Source organism: Cupressus sempervirens, chromosome 7 (genome assembly GCF_028749045.1).
Source record: "Cupressus sempervirens isolate cs-2001-9-10 chromosome 7, ASM2874904v1, whole genome shotgun sequence".
Lineage (NCBI taxonomy): Eukaryota > Viridiplantae > Streptophyta > Pinopsida > Cupressales > Cupressaceae > Cupressus > Cupressus sempervirens.
This window is the reverse complement of record NC_143124.1, coordinates 846,651,141-846,667,320: the sequence shown is the minus strand read 5'-3', so window position 1 is coordinate 846,667,320 and position 16,180 is coordinate 846,651,141. Positions and strand designations below refer to the sequence as shown.

At 35.1% G+C, this 16,180-nt stretch overlaps 1 protein-coding gene across 3 annotated transcripts; it reads left to right on the top strand.

The window, feature by feature from the left end:
• The first annotated feature begins 398 nt into the window (after nucleotides 1-398).
• LOC149550068 (mucin-like protein) lies at nucleotides 399-16,066 on the top strand. Of its 3 annotated transcripts, none has more exons than XM_089793209.1 (4): nucleotides 399-545; nucleotides 989-1,753; nucleotides 15,425-15,587; nucleotides 15,676-16,066. In XM_089793209.1, the coding sequence occupies exons 2-4, from the start codon at nucleotides 1,113-1,115 to the stop codon at nucleotides 15,871-15,873; spliced, it is 1,002 nt and encodes a 333-aa protein (XP_089649335.1). In that variant the 5' UTR covers nucleotides 399-545; nucleotides 989-1,112; the 3' UTR covers nucleotides 15,874-16,066. The 3 variants fall into 3 exon arrangements, with proteins under 3 accessions (XP_089649335.1, XP_089649336.1, XP_089649334.1); XM_089793210.1 differs by having other exon boundaries at nucleotides 399-558; nucleotides 15,708-16,066; XM_089793208.1 differs by having other exon boundaries at nucleotides 399-558.
• The last annotated feature ends 114 nt before the right edge of the window (nucleotides 16,067-16,180 follow it).

Below are 16,180 nucleotides of genomic sequence, written 5' to 3'. Positions count from 1 at the left end.
TATTCTGTAATATGGGAGCAATAGAGACAGAGCAACACTTTGTTAAGGATTGCCTAGCATACAATGACATCAGATCTAGTTATATAGAGATATTACATAACAAGGATTTCAAATACTTATTCAAGGAAGATCAAGTGAAAAGAACAACGGCTCTAATTATCAAACTTCAGAGAAAGAGAGACAAGTTAACCAAAACTTTGCAGCTAGATTAGTTCCCCTCTTACCTTGGGGGTTGATTGTGTAGGCCCCATAGGCTACTTTAGCCTCATGGACGTCCTTAAAATCTATCATATCATTTCCCCTTTAATAAATTATTAGACTATATTGCGATCGGCCTAAACATTGCCCTCTACCATTGCACCTTGTAGATAAATATAAATATAAAAAACACTCTTTTTGTTGCCAGAGTTTAAACGGACCCGGTTACAGTGATTGGCTATGTGAGTCCCTCGATTCCAATTCAATATCCAGTATTTGTTCGCTTCCCTCGTACGGAATACAATTTCTAGCTTGTTTGATGCACGAAGAAATCAGTTTGGCTTCTCGCAAGATCCACAGGTTAAATATCCATTATTATTTTATTGTTTGGATTTATTTTTAGGTTTAATTTCCGCTCTGTTAAAAGTCGAGATGTGGGCGAGTTTTTCATTTTTTACGCTCATATGAGTTTTTCCCCTTCCATTTTTGTTTCTTAGAAGTAAGCTACATGTAGAATGTAAAATGGAGCAGCTATTTAGGTTTCAGAATAAGATTTCGTGTTTTTTTTTCTGTATGGCTTCTTGAGAGAAAAATTCTGTCTATTACTAGTTTCATAAGTGCTGTAAGTTAAGGAGAATGACTAAATTCTAACAAAAAATGAGAATGTTGAACCTTGACTTTTTAAATTAGCTATCCATTTCTCGGGCAATTATCTTGTCAGGCATTCAAATTTATGTTTCATTATCCTCTCTTCTTTTTCTGAATGAGCACGTTATCTTTTGATTTGCAGAATGTTCCTTTCTAAATTTCATCAGTGTTATAAGTTAAAGCGACGGTTTTCTCACAAACCAGCAGAATTTGAACCAAGGCATGCTTAAGATATTGCACTATTAGTTCATCTGAAGTTTGTCAGGATGCAGAAATTGTGTAATCTCGCTCTTAAATCACTCAGTTTTTCGTCCACAGCCACTACCTCTATTTACTCCAGTTCAGTTTGGGTTCGACTTCCACAGACGGCGCCATATTTCTCTCCATTGTCTCTTCTTTCTATCTCAAGACAGCATAGTGGAAAGTCTAGTAAGGGCGACAAAGACGAAGAGGATAACGAAGAGTGGGATGAAGCATGGGAGTCTGTCTGGATTCCAGAAAAAACTGACAAAGTCCCATGGGAATTAGATAAAGATGCCTCCTCAACCTCATCTTGGCCTGATCTGCCTCCTGAAGAGGAGGATGAAGATTGTGATCCCAAACAGTTTCTCCACAATGTAAACAACAAGTTTGATCAGATGACAAATCTAATGAAACAGATCACAGAGGATCAACCTAGAACCAATATTATTCTTCCAGAGGAGGAGAAATGGAATACACAACCGAAGCAGTTCGTTGAAGGGAATCCAGAAGACTATACAGGAAGTAAGATATCTAAGGACTACCGGATCACTAAAATGAGGGTTCATGCTAGCCTGTGGTTGAAGGAAATTGAGAAACAAGAGGAGGCCAAGTTGGGTAATCCTGCTGATGATGACATAGACAAACTATTGGACGACTGTTCTCAGTAAGATTATCTTTCTTCTAGGCCACATGTTTTTTATTTATATGTTCACTCATAATGTTTACAGCACAACAGTAATAACATTTTTATTTGTTATTGCATTGGGTGTTACCGGATGTTACTGGAAATTAATAAACAAAGAAACGAGTCAAGAGACATTGGTCTCTAGGTGCCTATATTAGATTTATGACATAGAGTAGATAGGTGCCTTGATATTGATAACTCTTGGTATCTTCTAGATAGGTGTATTTATGATATCTAATCTAATTTATTAATTTTCTATATAGATGCATTTACAACTGGGTTTAGCAAATGTCTGATTTGTAAATTGATGTACAGCATCATGGAACTTCAAGGATCTTGCCGATCCAATCATCTTTCTTTACATTTTTCAACTACTTTAGAGGCATATTCCATCTTGGTTAAACAATCAATCAACTTTTCATTCACATATTTTTCTGTTACGCATAACCTTGTTAGCTTCAAGGAACGGAATGCATTAGTCTTACCCATTGTCCTACACTAATACAAATATGTGTACAATATACATGTCATGTTTCTATGTGACTGTCCTGCTGATGTAAATATTGGCCTAGTTCATATTCAGTCAATCCACACTTGTACTTAATGGTAGAGTCCCATCAGTTGTATGCACACTACACATAATTGACAAAAGATTCTCAAACATGCATGAACATCAACATTTTCCATAAAACAACCCTCAAGCATCCTTATGATTAAACTTCCTCAAAAGAGAAATCATTGAGCATAGTGTTGATTGTCACTATCATAGTTAGTTTGCTGATCGCATGAGAAAAACTTAAACACCTTTTACAAATCTTCCATCCATGCCTTATATGAGGATTTCTTGTATTCTTCAGATGCCTTCCAACCTCTATAAACCACTTTTGATTCTCAAAACAAATAAAGAACAAAACCCCTTTATACTGCTGTCCACATTGTTGTGACTGTTATTTTATGACAATTTTGATAGACCCCTACACAGTCATTAATAACTTTAGTTCCAGGCATTATTTTTAAAATTGCTTCAGTCAGAATGGGAACTAGGTTTCCTCTAAGATATCTAAAGTTAAACGAAATCCAACGGTTAAATGTAGTGTTATGGACCCCGCACAGAGTCAGTTTTTACTGTCATAAAAACAAGAAAGATGTATATATAATCCACCTAGGGCGTCAAAGTTCTTGTATGATACACCACCAATCACTATCAAACCAATTGCTTAAATAATTGCATTGAATATAGTTTCTAATGATCCAAGAAACACAAATTTCCATTGGTTGAAACATGAAATATCTTCAAACCTTTACTAGAGACTCCATTAATAAGGGTTTTAAAACAATTGTAGAAAATCAAGTGGATCTCTTATCATCCTCAATGGATGATGCCCAAATGTGTTCCAGAAGTTTTCTAATTCATTGATCCACACATTTAAATTTTAAATAGATTAAATATCATATTCAATACATTTGCCATAATAAGCATGCAATGGAACAGAGAAAATGTGATTGATTTTCTGGGACAGTTAATGATACTTGACAAAAAAATATCTTTCTTTCTTTGAAACTTCAATCAAATACAATTCTTGTGACAGGTTTTCCACCATTCCTAATCCATTTCCATTCATCAAATGAGACACTTAATTCTCCAAACTTTGATGACTGTCACCCATACTGCAGCATTAGTATGGCAATCAGAGGAATGAGAATGCAACACTATGAAGCATTCCTCCAACCTGCCTACTGACCAATCCACGGCCATTATAAGCATTTTATAATGATTCTTGATGGTTTTGAAACTGTTCAACTTCCTAATACAACCAACTTCCCCATTTTGCAACTTTGTGTGCAATTTTTTTTGTAAAGTTGCACTTTTTTGCAACTTTTTGCAAGTTTTACATTTTGCACTCAAATGAATTCATAACTTTGTGTACATAATTGCAACATGTCAAAATAGACTATTTATGACCTTTTACAGTGTATTTACTCTTTCATGGGTCTTTTACACAAATTTGACCATATAGACCAAACATGACCTTAACTAGGACAACTAGGAAAACTTGTGCATCTTTTACAACTTGATCATAATTTGCTTTACATTTGGACTCCATGTGACTCAAATGATTCAATTACATCATTAATATTATTTCAAACTCAAAATATCACAATATATCATATTGACCTCCTATAGCTACCTGTGCCTAGGTGCTTCTGCACCATAAATGACCATCAAGTATGCGTTAAGGGTTTTTTGTTATTTTTGGTATTAAATATGGCCAGGGGCCCACTCCCACGTTTACTGCAAGTTTACATCAACATGTGTCCAGGGCACCATGAACACTAATGCTGAATCCAAAAAGGCCAAAACATTTTAGGTACTTCCCAATCTTTCAAACTATCTCATTACAGAATATCCATAATTTGATGAACAAAAAACTTACACCACAAAATACAGTGAAATCATATTGTCATTCCCTTATATTAAGTCTGACTGTGGTGGATGGTTAAGCCTCCTGTGACATACATGCATTATCCTCATTTCGGATTTGTCCAGCAGCTCCTTCAGGAAACCCACATGCATACCTGCCTGTTCCCTCCAAGTACCTTCATTCATAGTCATGCCCCATACTAGGATTGTGATCAGGGAGTGAAACCGATAATAGATTCTTGGCTAATAACCAGCCTAGGACATGAAACTTCCACTTTGTACTGCCATATCAATAAATATTTTGGACTATATCCACCCTTCGCATTGCCCAAACACGTCTCCATTAACTGCTGGCCCATTTCCCTGCCCTCAAAAATTAGCAGCCATTTAAAGAAACAGAAGCAATTTGAATATGTTGTATACTTGTATTCCAGATTCAAGTAATCCTCAATCAATATTATATAAGGGCTCACATCAGGATCATGGAGACATTTGAAGATGTTTCTTAGCTTCCCATCCAAGATCCTTTCTCTGAATTTGTTGTCTCTCACCTTGAAACCAAAGTGACCTCCATCATTTGTGATCCCCTCGGCAATTTGATGTTCTAATTAATAGGCTTCTCCATTAATTCACACACTACCTTAAACACCATCTTCACCTTTCATTGGGATTGCTTGTCTTCTTGATCAACCTTTGCCTTTAATGCGATCATCTTCTCTTCAGTTAATATCTTGTTTAATTCATGCCATATATCGCACAAATAAACTCTGCTGCCCTCCTCCATCCTATCAATTAACTATTTTGCTAGATGATTGGCAATTACATTCCCCTCCTGATAAATGTGGGGGATGCGATGTTCTTTACATTCCTCCAACAACTGCCAAACAGGCCATATGAATTTATTTTTGTTTCCGATTAGGCATTGTTTCTGTGTTGGATAATGTTTATGATAATTCGGAAGTTGCCTTACAGGTGGACCGTCTGCAGCCCAGATTTCTACACGTTTTTAAAGTGGGACATGCTGCTTGAAACACAGCTTCATTATTGTTCCCATTCATTAACTTTTTGCTGTCTACTGCTAAGTTTTTCCTTTCTCAATTGCTCACCTCCCATCCTGTTCAAGAGCGTCCTGGGTTTCTGTGGGCCACTCCATCAAAGTGTACTTTAACCCATACCTTCTCAGGAGGGGACTATCTTACGTCAGCTCTAGGATCTGCCAATGGTTGAACCTGTTTGACCCCATGTACAGGGGGAGCTTTTTTTATATGATTACTCCACTAAAACACCCTTGATGTCATTGTAGTTATGCTCCTTGGCATAATTATTGAAGTTCAATTTTGTTCAGTATGTGTTTTCCATATGGCATCTATATCGAGGTTTAAAATACCAATATTTAGTAATAGGATGGTGAACTTGGTTGCAGGAATATCAGAAGAAAATACATAATATCTTCATGGTATCCATGAACAAAAGAAAATAGGAATGCGACTTGCAATTACATACTTTCTAAGTTACAGATTTGGGTACGGATCTGGATGCAGATGCAAGCTTTTTTTTTGGGGGGATGCAAATGCGTTTGGATGAGAGTTGATGGAGCCCTTAATTTTTTGCAAAATTCGGTGCCTCCATTTATGATGTTGGAGACTTGAAAAGGGATAATTACTAAAGGTCAATAGAAAATCTAGTAAGAATATATAAGACAGTGTGAATTAAGCTGCAAATCAACCTCTTCCAAAGAATTTGGTTCAGAAACCCACTGTCATGAAGGATTCTAGTTTGGCCATACTGTCTATATGGATGAAACATAACAAGCTTCTTCTTGGCCTACAGGAGTAGTCTTGCTTAATAATCATCAGTTCTACAAATGGTTTACAGATTTGGAGTCTGCCATGAAATAAAAAACAGAGGAAAAATATCGTCATTATGTGATCACTAACTTTTTACCAAATATTGAATCGGGTGGACAACATACACAACATCAACAGATATCAAAGAGTTCCCCAGGAAACATCAACTGAACAGAAATAATAACCAGATACTTTCTGTATATAAATCACTGCCTGAGAATATAACAGAAAGTGTGATATTGGGGGCACTTTGATTTCCCTTCTCTACTAGAAAACTGTCCTTTGTTTAAAGCAGTGCCAAATCATGTAAGTTTCCACATCAAACTTGCCAGTAGCCACAAAATAAACAAAAAGCATACAAATTCATATCAGTCCGTATGTGTACCGCCATGTATATGCATCCAGAAATTAAACATGAGATTATATTGCACAGTGAATAAATTCGGATAAGTCACTTTGAGAATGTTTCTGTGGAAGCCATGTCAGTTTCAGAACCCCGAATTGCTACAACAGAGAGTTGTTTCTACCCAAGTTCAAATTCGATTATTTAATTGCAAGTGACAATGGAATACATCATGGTCAAACGTCAGTAAATCAGATAGAAAGAGTAAATCAGTCGAGAGTAGGAATCATGAAATATAAAAGCGTGGATACCAATCTTAATTTTGTGAAACAGCTTGTTCTCAAGAAATGCATATCACCAAAGTCAATAAAAGAAAATAGGAGCATGACAAGGAAGAATTGTATGAAGTCTGCAGATACTTTCTCGGGAGGCCAAGACATATATTGAGCACCACAATGTAATTATAAGGGAAGACTCTACATGTGAGAAATCAAGAATGGAGATAGACCCAGCCACTGCCGTTAGAATCAAGGAAAATATAGAGTTGATAAAAAAGCCGTCACACATCTAAGAGATAAGCCACGTTAAAGCAGAGTCAAAGCCTGGACACATGAAATAAATATACGATGAAGAATCCATGTGCCCTAAGGAGTATGAAACCAATTTTGCATCAATGACACCCCAAAAGTTTATCTCCGTCTGCACTGAGAGCACGCATGAAAGCTTGCCAACGTGTGAAGGAAAACGACATAAAGTACAAACTGGAAACTACTCGATAACTATGAAGATTCACATGTGCGTTGAATATGAATCAATGAATATGGTCACCGAACATATGGAAGAAAGAGTGTAGCGCAAAGTTTGAAGATTATCATTTGTTTATCATGCTTACCACAAGAAAATATTGGGGTGGAGACATTATCACTTTACATACACTTAATTCAAAATCACCGATTATAGGACATAGCCCCTACAGACGTGGTATGTCCCTAGATATTAAAGCAGACTTTGGGATCATTTTTGATGCCTGTAATACACACGATAAGCCAGGAAACTGCCAGATGGAACAATGGCAGATTCAACGGATACTATTGTAGCAAAGATTGACGTATGTGTGCGGAATCATAGAAGGTTGATTTATTTTTGAAAAGTTGGGGAAGAAAATACATAAACTATAATATCGAAACAACCTAGTGTTGATAATTATTATTAACGATGGATTTTGAAATGATATTGATTATAATATTTTGCAAAAATTATAAACTATTGTGTCTCATTGGTGATTAATAAATTACTAAAGTCTATTTGATAAAGGGACGTGATTCATAAATCTGAAGAGACACCTTAGTTCATGTTTGTCAGATATAAATATGTAATACTATCCATTGAAAGACATATTCAACATTTGCATATTTTGAAGAGAAAGTATTTTATATTATTTGTCTGGAGGGATAAAGAGCTTAAAATGACTTTGTAATATGAATTCATTTATTTTATTTTAATAATAAAAGAAAATGCCCTTCCTTTATTTTTAAAGGCATGGAGATTTAACTTTAGTTGATTCGCCCTTTATGATCATTTGTTAAAATTCTGTAAACAATGTATGTTGGATAAGTGGACGAGGTCATCTATGGCATCTTGAACTTGATCATTGCAAATATTGTGAAATATTTAATTGTTTCCGAATCTGTATCTAATCTATCTCCCGACCTTAGGAGTTAAAGTGTAATTTGGACTAGTTTAGAATTGCGTATATATACTTGATCTGTCGCATCTTGATTATTTAATTGTTGATAGTATAAGTGCATAGAACATTATAAAGTTGTATGTGAAAATCTTCATTATAGTTGACTTTGTTGCCCAAATAAGCTAAAGCACTGGTCTTTTATCATTGAAGTATTGAATTTATATTTGAAGTCAGAAAATCTAGAACTTCCTTCTTACAAACCTCAAATCCATTATTAACAAACCTTATATAAAACATTCAGTATTTCAAATACTCAACATTCAATCCCATTTTGATCGAGTTCAAGGACCTTGCTGGTTGAAGAACTCCAAAGCTTAAATTTGCTATAGAAAAGCTCTGAACCAAGTGATCAAGTTCGAGGTGAAGGTCACCCGCTTAGGTGTAGTGGAGCCTGAAGTGCAGGGGAATCAAGTTGATTCTCATTCGTTGGCCAAAATTGATTGTGGAATCCTATCGGAGAAGTGGCAGGCTCTTGGATTTCCAATCCGCGGTTTTGGTTCTTTGGTTTGGATGCATGTATGTATATATATTATTGCTATATATATATATATAAAATTAATATTGCTAAGTATTATTAATATTTTAAAGTTTATACATCAAATTTTATTCAAAATACTAAAACAATAACAAAAAATAATAAAGCTGTGATGCTCATAAAATTGTCGGTGACTAACGTGTATGCTGATGATGGTATTACTTCCTTCACACCTTTGCTTTAATACTTTCTTCCGTAGTCATACATCCCCATCCTCCCCTTTCATTTGAATTCGCTATTCCTCCTCCTTGACTTTCTGTCTTTTCCACACTCACAAAAGAGTTCAGTCTGCTGCATTTCCCGTCCAGCCTGCCGCCTGTTGGTAATCAAAATCGTTGGTTAGAAACCTACAAGCCTTGCCTGCTCGATGCTGGGTATCTAACTGATTTTGGCCAACTTAACAGGATTAATCTAATCGATTCTAATCCTTTGCGCTTTTGGCTCCGCCAGACTAAGGCCTGTTCACCCAAATCCTAGATAGCGAACACTCGGGTCCAAGATGATTTATAGCAGATTATAACATAAAAAAAAACTTCTTAACTGGCAAGTGTCAGGGAAACTTTCTGGATTGTGACTAATAATTGTTTACCTTCAAATTTTGATTGCTTCATTAAAATTGTATGCTGCTGAAAGAAATAGTTAAAATGAATTACTAAATGAAATCAAATCCTTAAAAAAAAATATAGAGAAATGCCAGCATTCGATTCAATATTTATGTGCAGATTTATGATCAGTGTCAAATTCTAATTGGGTAATAGAGTCAGACATATATTTCTTAGATACAACTTTATGATATTGATAATATAATATTTGCTAATAATTCACTTATTATGATGCCACAAATTGTTATACTTTAGCGTATTCAGATTAGTCTATTATGCTTTAACCATCATGCAGACACAATAGATACAAATAATAGAAAGGAAATTATATCTTGCACTATTTGTATTTGTCAAACCTGAATAGCAACGAACAATTTAATGTACTCATCGAATAAATAAATTATAAACAAATGGACAGCAAAACCATAAAGGACGAGTTACATATGTTTCCAACTCTAAAACAAATAAAATTCTTACTGATTTTATTGTTGGACGGATTGTATTGAAGACACTCAACCTTTTGATGCTCTATTCAACACAATACGATCCATACAATGCTTGGAATTAATACTCAAAAAATTTGAATCTCCTTTGCTTTGTTCAGATCTCCAACTTCTCCCTTCGAAAGGAAAATTCCAACAGTATTGATGTAACAAAATTGACGGATTACAATGAAAGCAGCCTCCATCTATCCCTTCGTTTGAATTTTACATCTCATATATGTAGATGACTAAGCGGTGTTAGTTAACTTTCCAAACATCACACCTCTTGGTAATTCATAACCGCTGCTTATTTGCATAAGGTATTAATTAATATGATAGAACTCAACTGTTTAAAGTAATATATGGCAAATAAAACAAATGCGGGCTCAATGTAACCCTTGCTGAACACCATGAGACAACATATGATTTTGCTCTGTTGGTTATCTGCCTAGGCGCATGCTACCCTTCCTATCTTCGGCATTTACTCCATTTTGCCTAGCGCCAAACATCCCAAGACTTCCACGTTTGAAAGCATACCTGATGCAAGCAATATGGGACTCTATGAATTCGATCTTGCTTGGTGGATCTCCTAGACTTTTTGTTTTGCCTACAGTACACAATCCTTGATAAAAATATGGACTCCTGATGCCGACGCTTGATAAGGAAGGACTCCCGAAATGCATAGTTTTCTGGCAATCACATGCGCATCTATTGGTTATATTCATCCTTCCATTCATGAATCACAGCAACTCCTGGACCTAGGATGAAGAATATTATTCATTTGAATATTACTGCCACAGAAAAACTCCTATATTCCCCACGAACTCAACCCTGCAAAAACGAAACACAAAACATCAGTAACCATACAACATTACATGCGGGTTGGTGAAAAATGAATGTTGGGGTCTCCATATTATGCACGTGAATGAAACGGAAATTGATAACAGATGATTCAAAAATCTTGTGGTTCCCAATAAAAAAGCATAAGACTATCAAAGCGCAGGAAGGTCATGTGTGATGGTGATGCTTTCTCGAAGGTTTAACATGACCACGGTAACAACTATCATGATACGCACCTATGTCATAGGGTTCGGCGAACATCAAACATGAATTTCGAAATCCGTCGAATATTCAATGTTCAGAAAAAGTTTGATCAAATTCACTATTAAATTCACGTTCAAAAAACACGTTGATATTTCTTAAAAAAATCCATGGGCACTTTTACTTAGATTTAGTCATCAATGAAAATGCAATGTCCGGCTAGGGCTTGTAAAATGCTGTGATATATCACCTATCACTTGGCTAAGGGATTTAATCACCACCCAAAAACGTGGCCCTGCGTTAATGGATTTCACTCCCTGTATTAATGGATTTCATGCGATGATGTGAACTCCTGAAAGTCATCAAAACTCTGTTCAAACTGGGAAATACAACGGTGCAGAATAAAAGTGGACTTTTGATATTCGATGAAAAACATAGAAATGATCTTGCTTTACATTATTTCTAATTCTATAAAAAAAAAAAGAAAGTATTTTTATATAAAATATTTCCTAAAATGTTAATAAGAAGTTTAAATATTAATTTGTTTTTATTACAAATTCTATAAAAAAATTAAAATGGATTTTTAAAATGTGTTTTTAATTTACATATTTACTAAAAGTCTAAATGTTTTGATAAAAATTCAAATATTAATTTTTTTAAAAATTGTAAATTATAATTAATTTAACATCTTTTCTCTTTCGAAAATAATAGATAAACTAATTTGATAAATTATTAGATATATTATTATTTTTAAATATTTACTTAAGTCAAATCTATTGTTGAATTTTTTCCCGAACTTTTTAGCCTTGTCGAACTTTATCCTAATTTTATTGTTGTCGAACTCAAACTTGAATTCGAACTCTGTGTGCGTATTATCCTCCTCCTGTGCCATTTTTATGTTCAGCTTTCTTCAAACTTGCTAGAGCAGCTTCCATTTCCTTCCTCACAGATATAATGATCTGATCTTTTTCATATATAATTGTTTTGAGATTGTCAGTCTCAGCTTTCATTTTCTCAACTTCTGATGCAAGACTTACGTTGTCAATATTTTCTGCCAAAGCAGACTTAGAAACAGTGCCTGAAATCTGGGTAACTTGCTGATTTCGTAGTTGCTCTACCTCATTCTCCTTTTCAAGGAGGACAGCCTGCAAATGCTCAATTTTTGAAGAAAGACGGGACAATTCCCATCTTACCCTAGAAAACTCCTTTGACAGATCCTCATTTAGCTCAGTAAGGTTCTTGACCATAACAAAAGCAGCACTGGATCGTTTTTCGGCCTCCCTTATGCCATTTTCACAGTTAGCTATCTCTCTCTCTAATCCTTGAATGAGAGATATTTTATGGGACAGTTCTGATCTCATCATACATGACTCCTTCAACATGTCATCCTTTTCTCGTTGCTGCACTTCTGTAATTGCCATTGTTGCCTCCTGCAAGGATCACATTTTTCCTTCTGTCTCACGAGCTAGATTCTGGGCATGCTGCAGTCGTTTTTGAAGTGTATCAATTACTTTTTTCTTTTTCACTAATTATGGCCACCACTTGCTCTACTCCTTGATCAATTCTAGGCCTTTTATGGGGAAATGAATCCATCATACTCTCCATCTGCTCAGATGCATCTTCAAGGGCTTAGTCCCCTTCTGCAAGGCAATTCATTAGATCTTTGGCAGCTTTTTCCCACTCAACCTTCAGTTCCTCTATCTCTGAATCTTTCTCAGCCGTCATCCTTACCAGTCTATCTTTCTCTTCTGTAAGAAATGTTAATCTACTTTTTAGTTCTTCTATTTCTACTTGAAGATTCATCAGATGCTCATTTTTCTCAAATTCTCTCGTAGCTGTTGAGTCAACTTGTTGCCGAAGGGAAACCAGTTCCTCCTCTAGGCAAATAATGGCCTCTGCTGTTTCAGTTTCAACCTGTCTGCGTACATTATCCATTAAAATTATCAAATCCATTCATATCTCTAAAACTAGGTAACTGTTCCACACCAGCAGTGATTGTGTGATTCGAAGAATCGATAATATATGAATCTATGACATGTTTCTGTGTTCCTTGTGAATTTATTATAACCGGATCATTAGCAGGCTTGACTGTAATATCAATATCATTCAGAAGTGGATGACGACACTTTTAAGAAGGCAAGCTTAACATTCTTCAGTAATCCCTGAATCTCAAGGCAGAAATGAGGAGTTCCTCCAGATTATGGTATTTACACACTTAACTGTCTACAAACTTGAAATCCTGCCATAGTTGCTTGGAATAACTTAGCAGCCTGGGGAGAACAAAACTAATACTTCCTTTTCTGGCACACCAACAGCTTCTGATAGCTCACTCAAACCTCTCACAACACTCCTTCCCTCATATAATTTGATCTCTAATAATCATCAGCATATGGCATGAGAACTCTTGCCATTGGTATACAACATAAAAAATGAAAAGATATGAAAATGTATAAGAATGAGGCTTCTAAAATTTGAGTTCCATCACCGCTGAAATGAGATTTTTACAATCCACGATGCCATATGACATTGCATTCTGGTAAACTGTTGTTCCTCCCTGCCCGCATCCGGCCAGCATCTGGAGGCATCTGCTCCAGAATCTGCCTCCTCCTCTGCTCACAGGAGGCACAAATTGGTATCCTAGTATATAATTAGAGTAGTTGTCCTTGTTTTGGGAAAAAGGAGGCAAATAAGTGCTGAGTGCTAGCATAGGAAGAAGATAGGAAGGCTAAAATCTGAGTTAGTAAATAATCAGGCCTGTATGCCTGGAATGTAAGAAGGCTTGTGTCCTAAATCTGTAATCTGCATTTGGCAGGGAAGTTGATGATAATTGAAGTTCCTGTTTCCTCATTGACTGGTGTTATTGTTGCTTTGTATTATTATTTCCGCTGTGGTGTTCTTGGCTGCAAGATTGGACATCTCCTTTTGGGGACTTCTCCCACCTTGTCTGCATAAAGAAGTTAGAACTGTCTTTAACAAACCAACATTTGGACACAAACTTTGTATCCATAACCTTCCTTACACGAGTGGCTGACATATACCCAACTTTTGTAGTTGAAAGAGCAACAGTTGGTTTCCTCTTGCTTGTCAAATATATTTTTTGACAAAATAAAGTTTGTAATACGCTAGCCAGACCTTGAATTTTTACCACAATATCATTCCTTGCCGTTATACATAAACTCTATTGCTGAGTCAATGGTTTCAGATTTGCATATTTGGCATGTTTGCTCTTTGTTATGGCTGCAAATAAATGCTAGTCTCTAGCCATGCATTCAGATTTCATTCTAAACTAAGTATAGCATAATTTATTCTGCAAATTTGCAATCAATACTTTGGGTTGAAGTGTTTTCCTTTAGAAGCTAATTTAAAAACAACGCAATTTTGGAAAAATGATTTAAAAAAAAACTGTATAATCAATACTTTGGGTTGAAGTGTTTTCCTCTAGAAGGCAATTTACTCAATTTTTTGGAAAAATGATTTAAAAAAAAAACTGTATATATACTAAAAAATATAAAATTCATAAAAAAATAAAATTCAAATTTGATATATATTTTTTGATGGGTAATAGGCTGAAGCCATGATTAATAAACTTGAGTACACTTGAACCCAAGACCTCCAAGATAAGAGGCTCGCAATTTACCATTGTGTTGTAGGTTCTTGCCTCTCAAATCTGATATTTTATGCCAAAGATATCCAATTCTATAAAGTTCCAATAAGTTTCAAGCACTCTTTTAATCAATTCCAGGTTTGCAATACAACCGCAAGTTAGCTCCTTAGAATTATATACTCCATCCCTTAATTTCCAAGGTAAAGCAAACCTAAAATTTGATATCTAAAGCACATAAACACCCTTATTACAACAAACAAGTTCAGTATAAAAACAGAGGAAGCCACTTGAAGTAAAATGTTCCTGCACTGTTCTGAATTAAGATAAAAAATCTCATGGATCTGTTTTAAAAAAAACTCTCCAGTTGTTGTAATTTTAATTCACAATATGAATATACTTAATATGTTTTGCATCTCTGACCTTTTTACAAACAAAGTGCTTTAATCCATATTTAAAACTCTTCAATTTTCAAGTTACACTTTGATGAAATTCTTCCACTAATAGATTTCAGAACAGTTTCTTTTTGTATATTGAAATAATCTCACTTGTTTCTCTAGATCTTATCCTTGCTCTTTGATCTTTCACAGATGATAGGTTTGGCAAATGTACCATTGTTGAGTACAACGATTTACCCTTAAATAGCTGCCTAATAATTCATCTGTGTATATACGAGTGGGATCTTTTTTATAAATTCAAGATGAAGAACTCATTGAGTCCATATTGTTGGTCAACTCTTATAAATTGACATTAAATCTCTAGGAGAATGGGAGGTAAACTTTCTGTATAGAATCAGTTCTAATATTTTTCCCGTGCTTTTAGCCTTATCCCGAGTTCCCATTTTCATTGTGCATTTCTATTTGATCCAGTTCATAAAACATAAAGCAGATGTCAAGTTGCAAATCATTCATTTTAATTTTAGATTTTCTTTTTACTGTACTATTTTATCTTCGCAAAATATATAACTGACAACCCTACTAAAATTATGCAGACTTTGTAACATGAGAAGTACATAATGTTTGTAATGTAGGTTCTTTGATTATCAAAAACTTCCAAATGATCCCAATTTTAAAGTATACCCAGAAGGTTGGGAAGGAGTTACTAAAGATGAAAAGCCATGGGAAATCTCTCAGAAGGAGGAGGATATCCTCCTTCAAGAATTTGAACGCCGCATGGCCTTCAACAAAATTCAGGTACTTGTAATTTCCATTTTACATGCAAATTTTTAATTTTTTTTTAATTAATTGCCATGATAAAATTGATTTATGATCTTGTCCATAGATTACCAATTTTATCAAATCCCATGTATTTAGTCGAAGAAGACCTATAGATGGGTGGAAGCATATGATTGAGGTGGTTGGTCCAAATGCCAAGAATCGAAAGGGTGGTACCAACAAGTTTGTTAGTGAGGGGCCGACAAATTTTGATGACAATCAGAATAGAACCACGAAAAGGGAGATTGATGAATGGCGTCGATAAGTAATCAAAATCTGGGGCACTTATGTTAATGTTAAGGTGAAGGGCGAATCAATTTAACCAGTATTTTGTCACCTTTCTTTTGTGCTAGAAAATGACTTATATGAGAGAAATAGGATATCACCATTGGTATTTGTAATGTTTGTTTCTAACAGCACAACACTTAAATCAATCTGAAATATCTACTTAATATCAATGTTCTCTCTTTTCCCATCAAATAAGTTGTGTACCTCATTTCAATTGTTTGTTTTCTCTCTCGAAAATTATTGCGAGCATTCCTAGTGTGCTTATACAAATTTGAGAATGATAC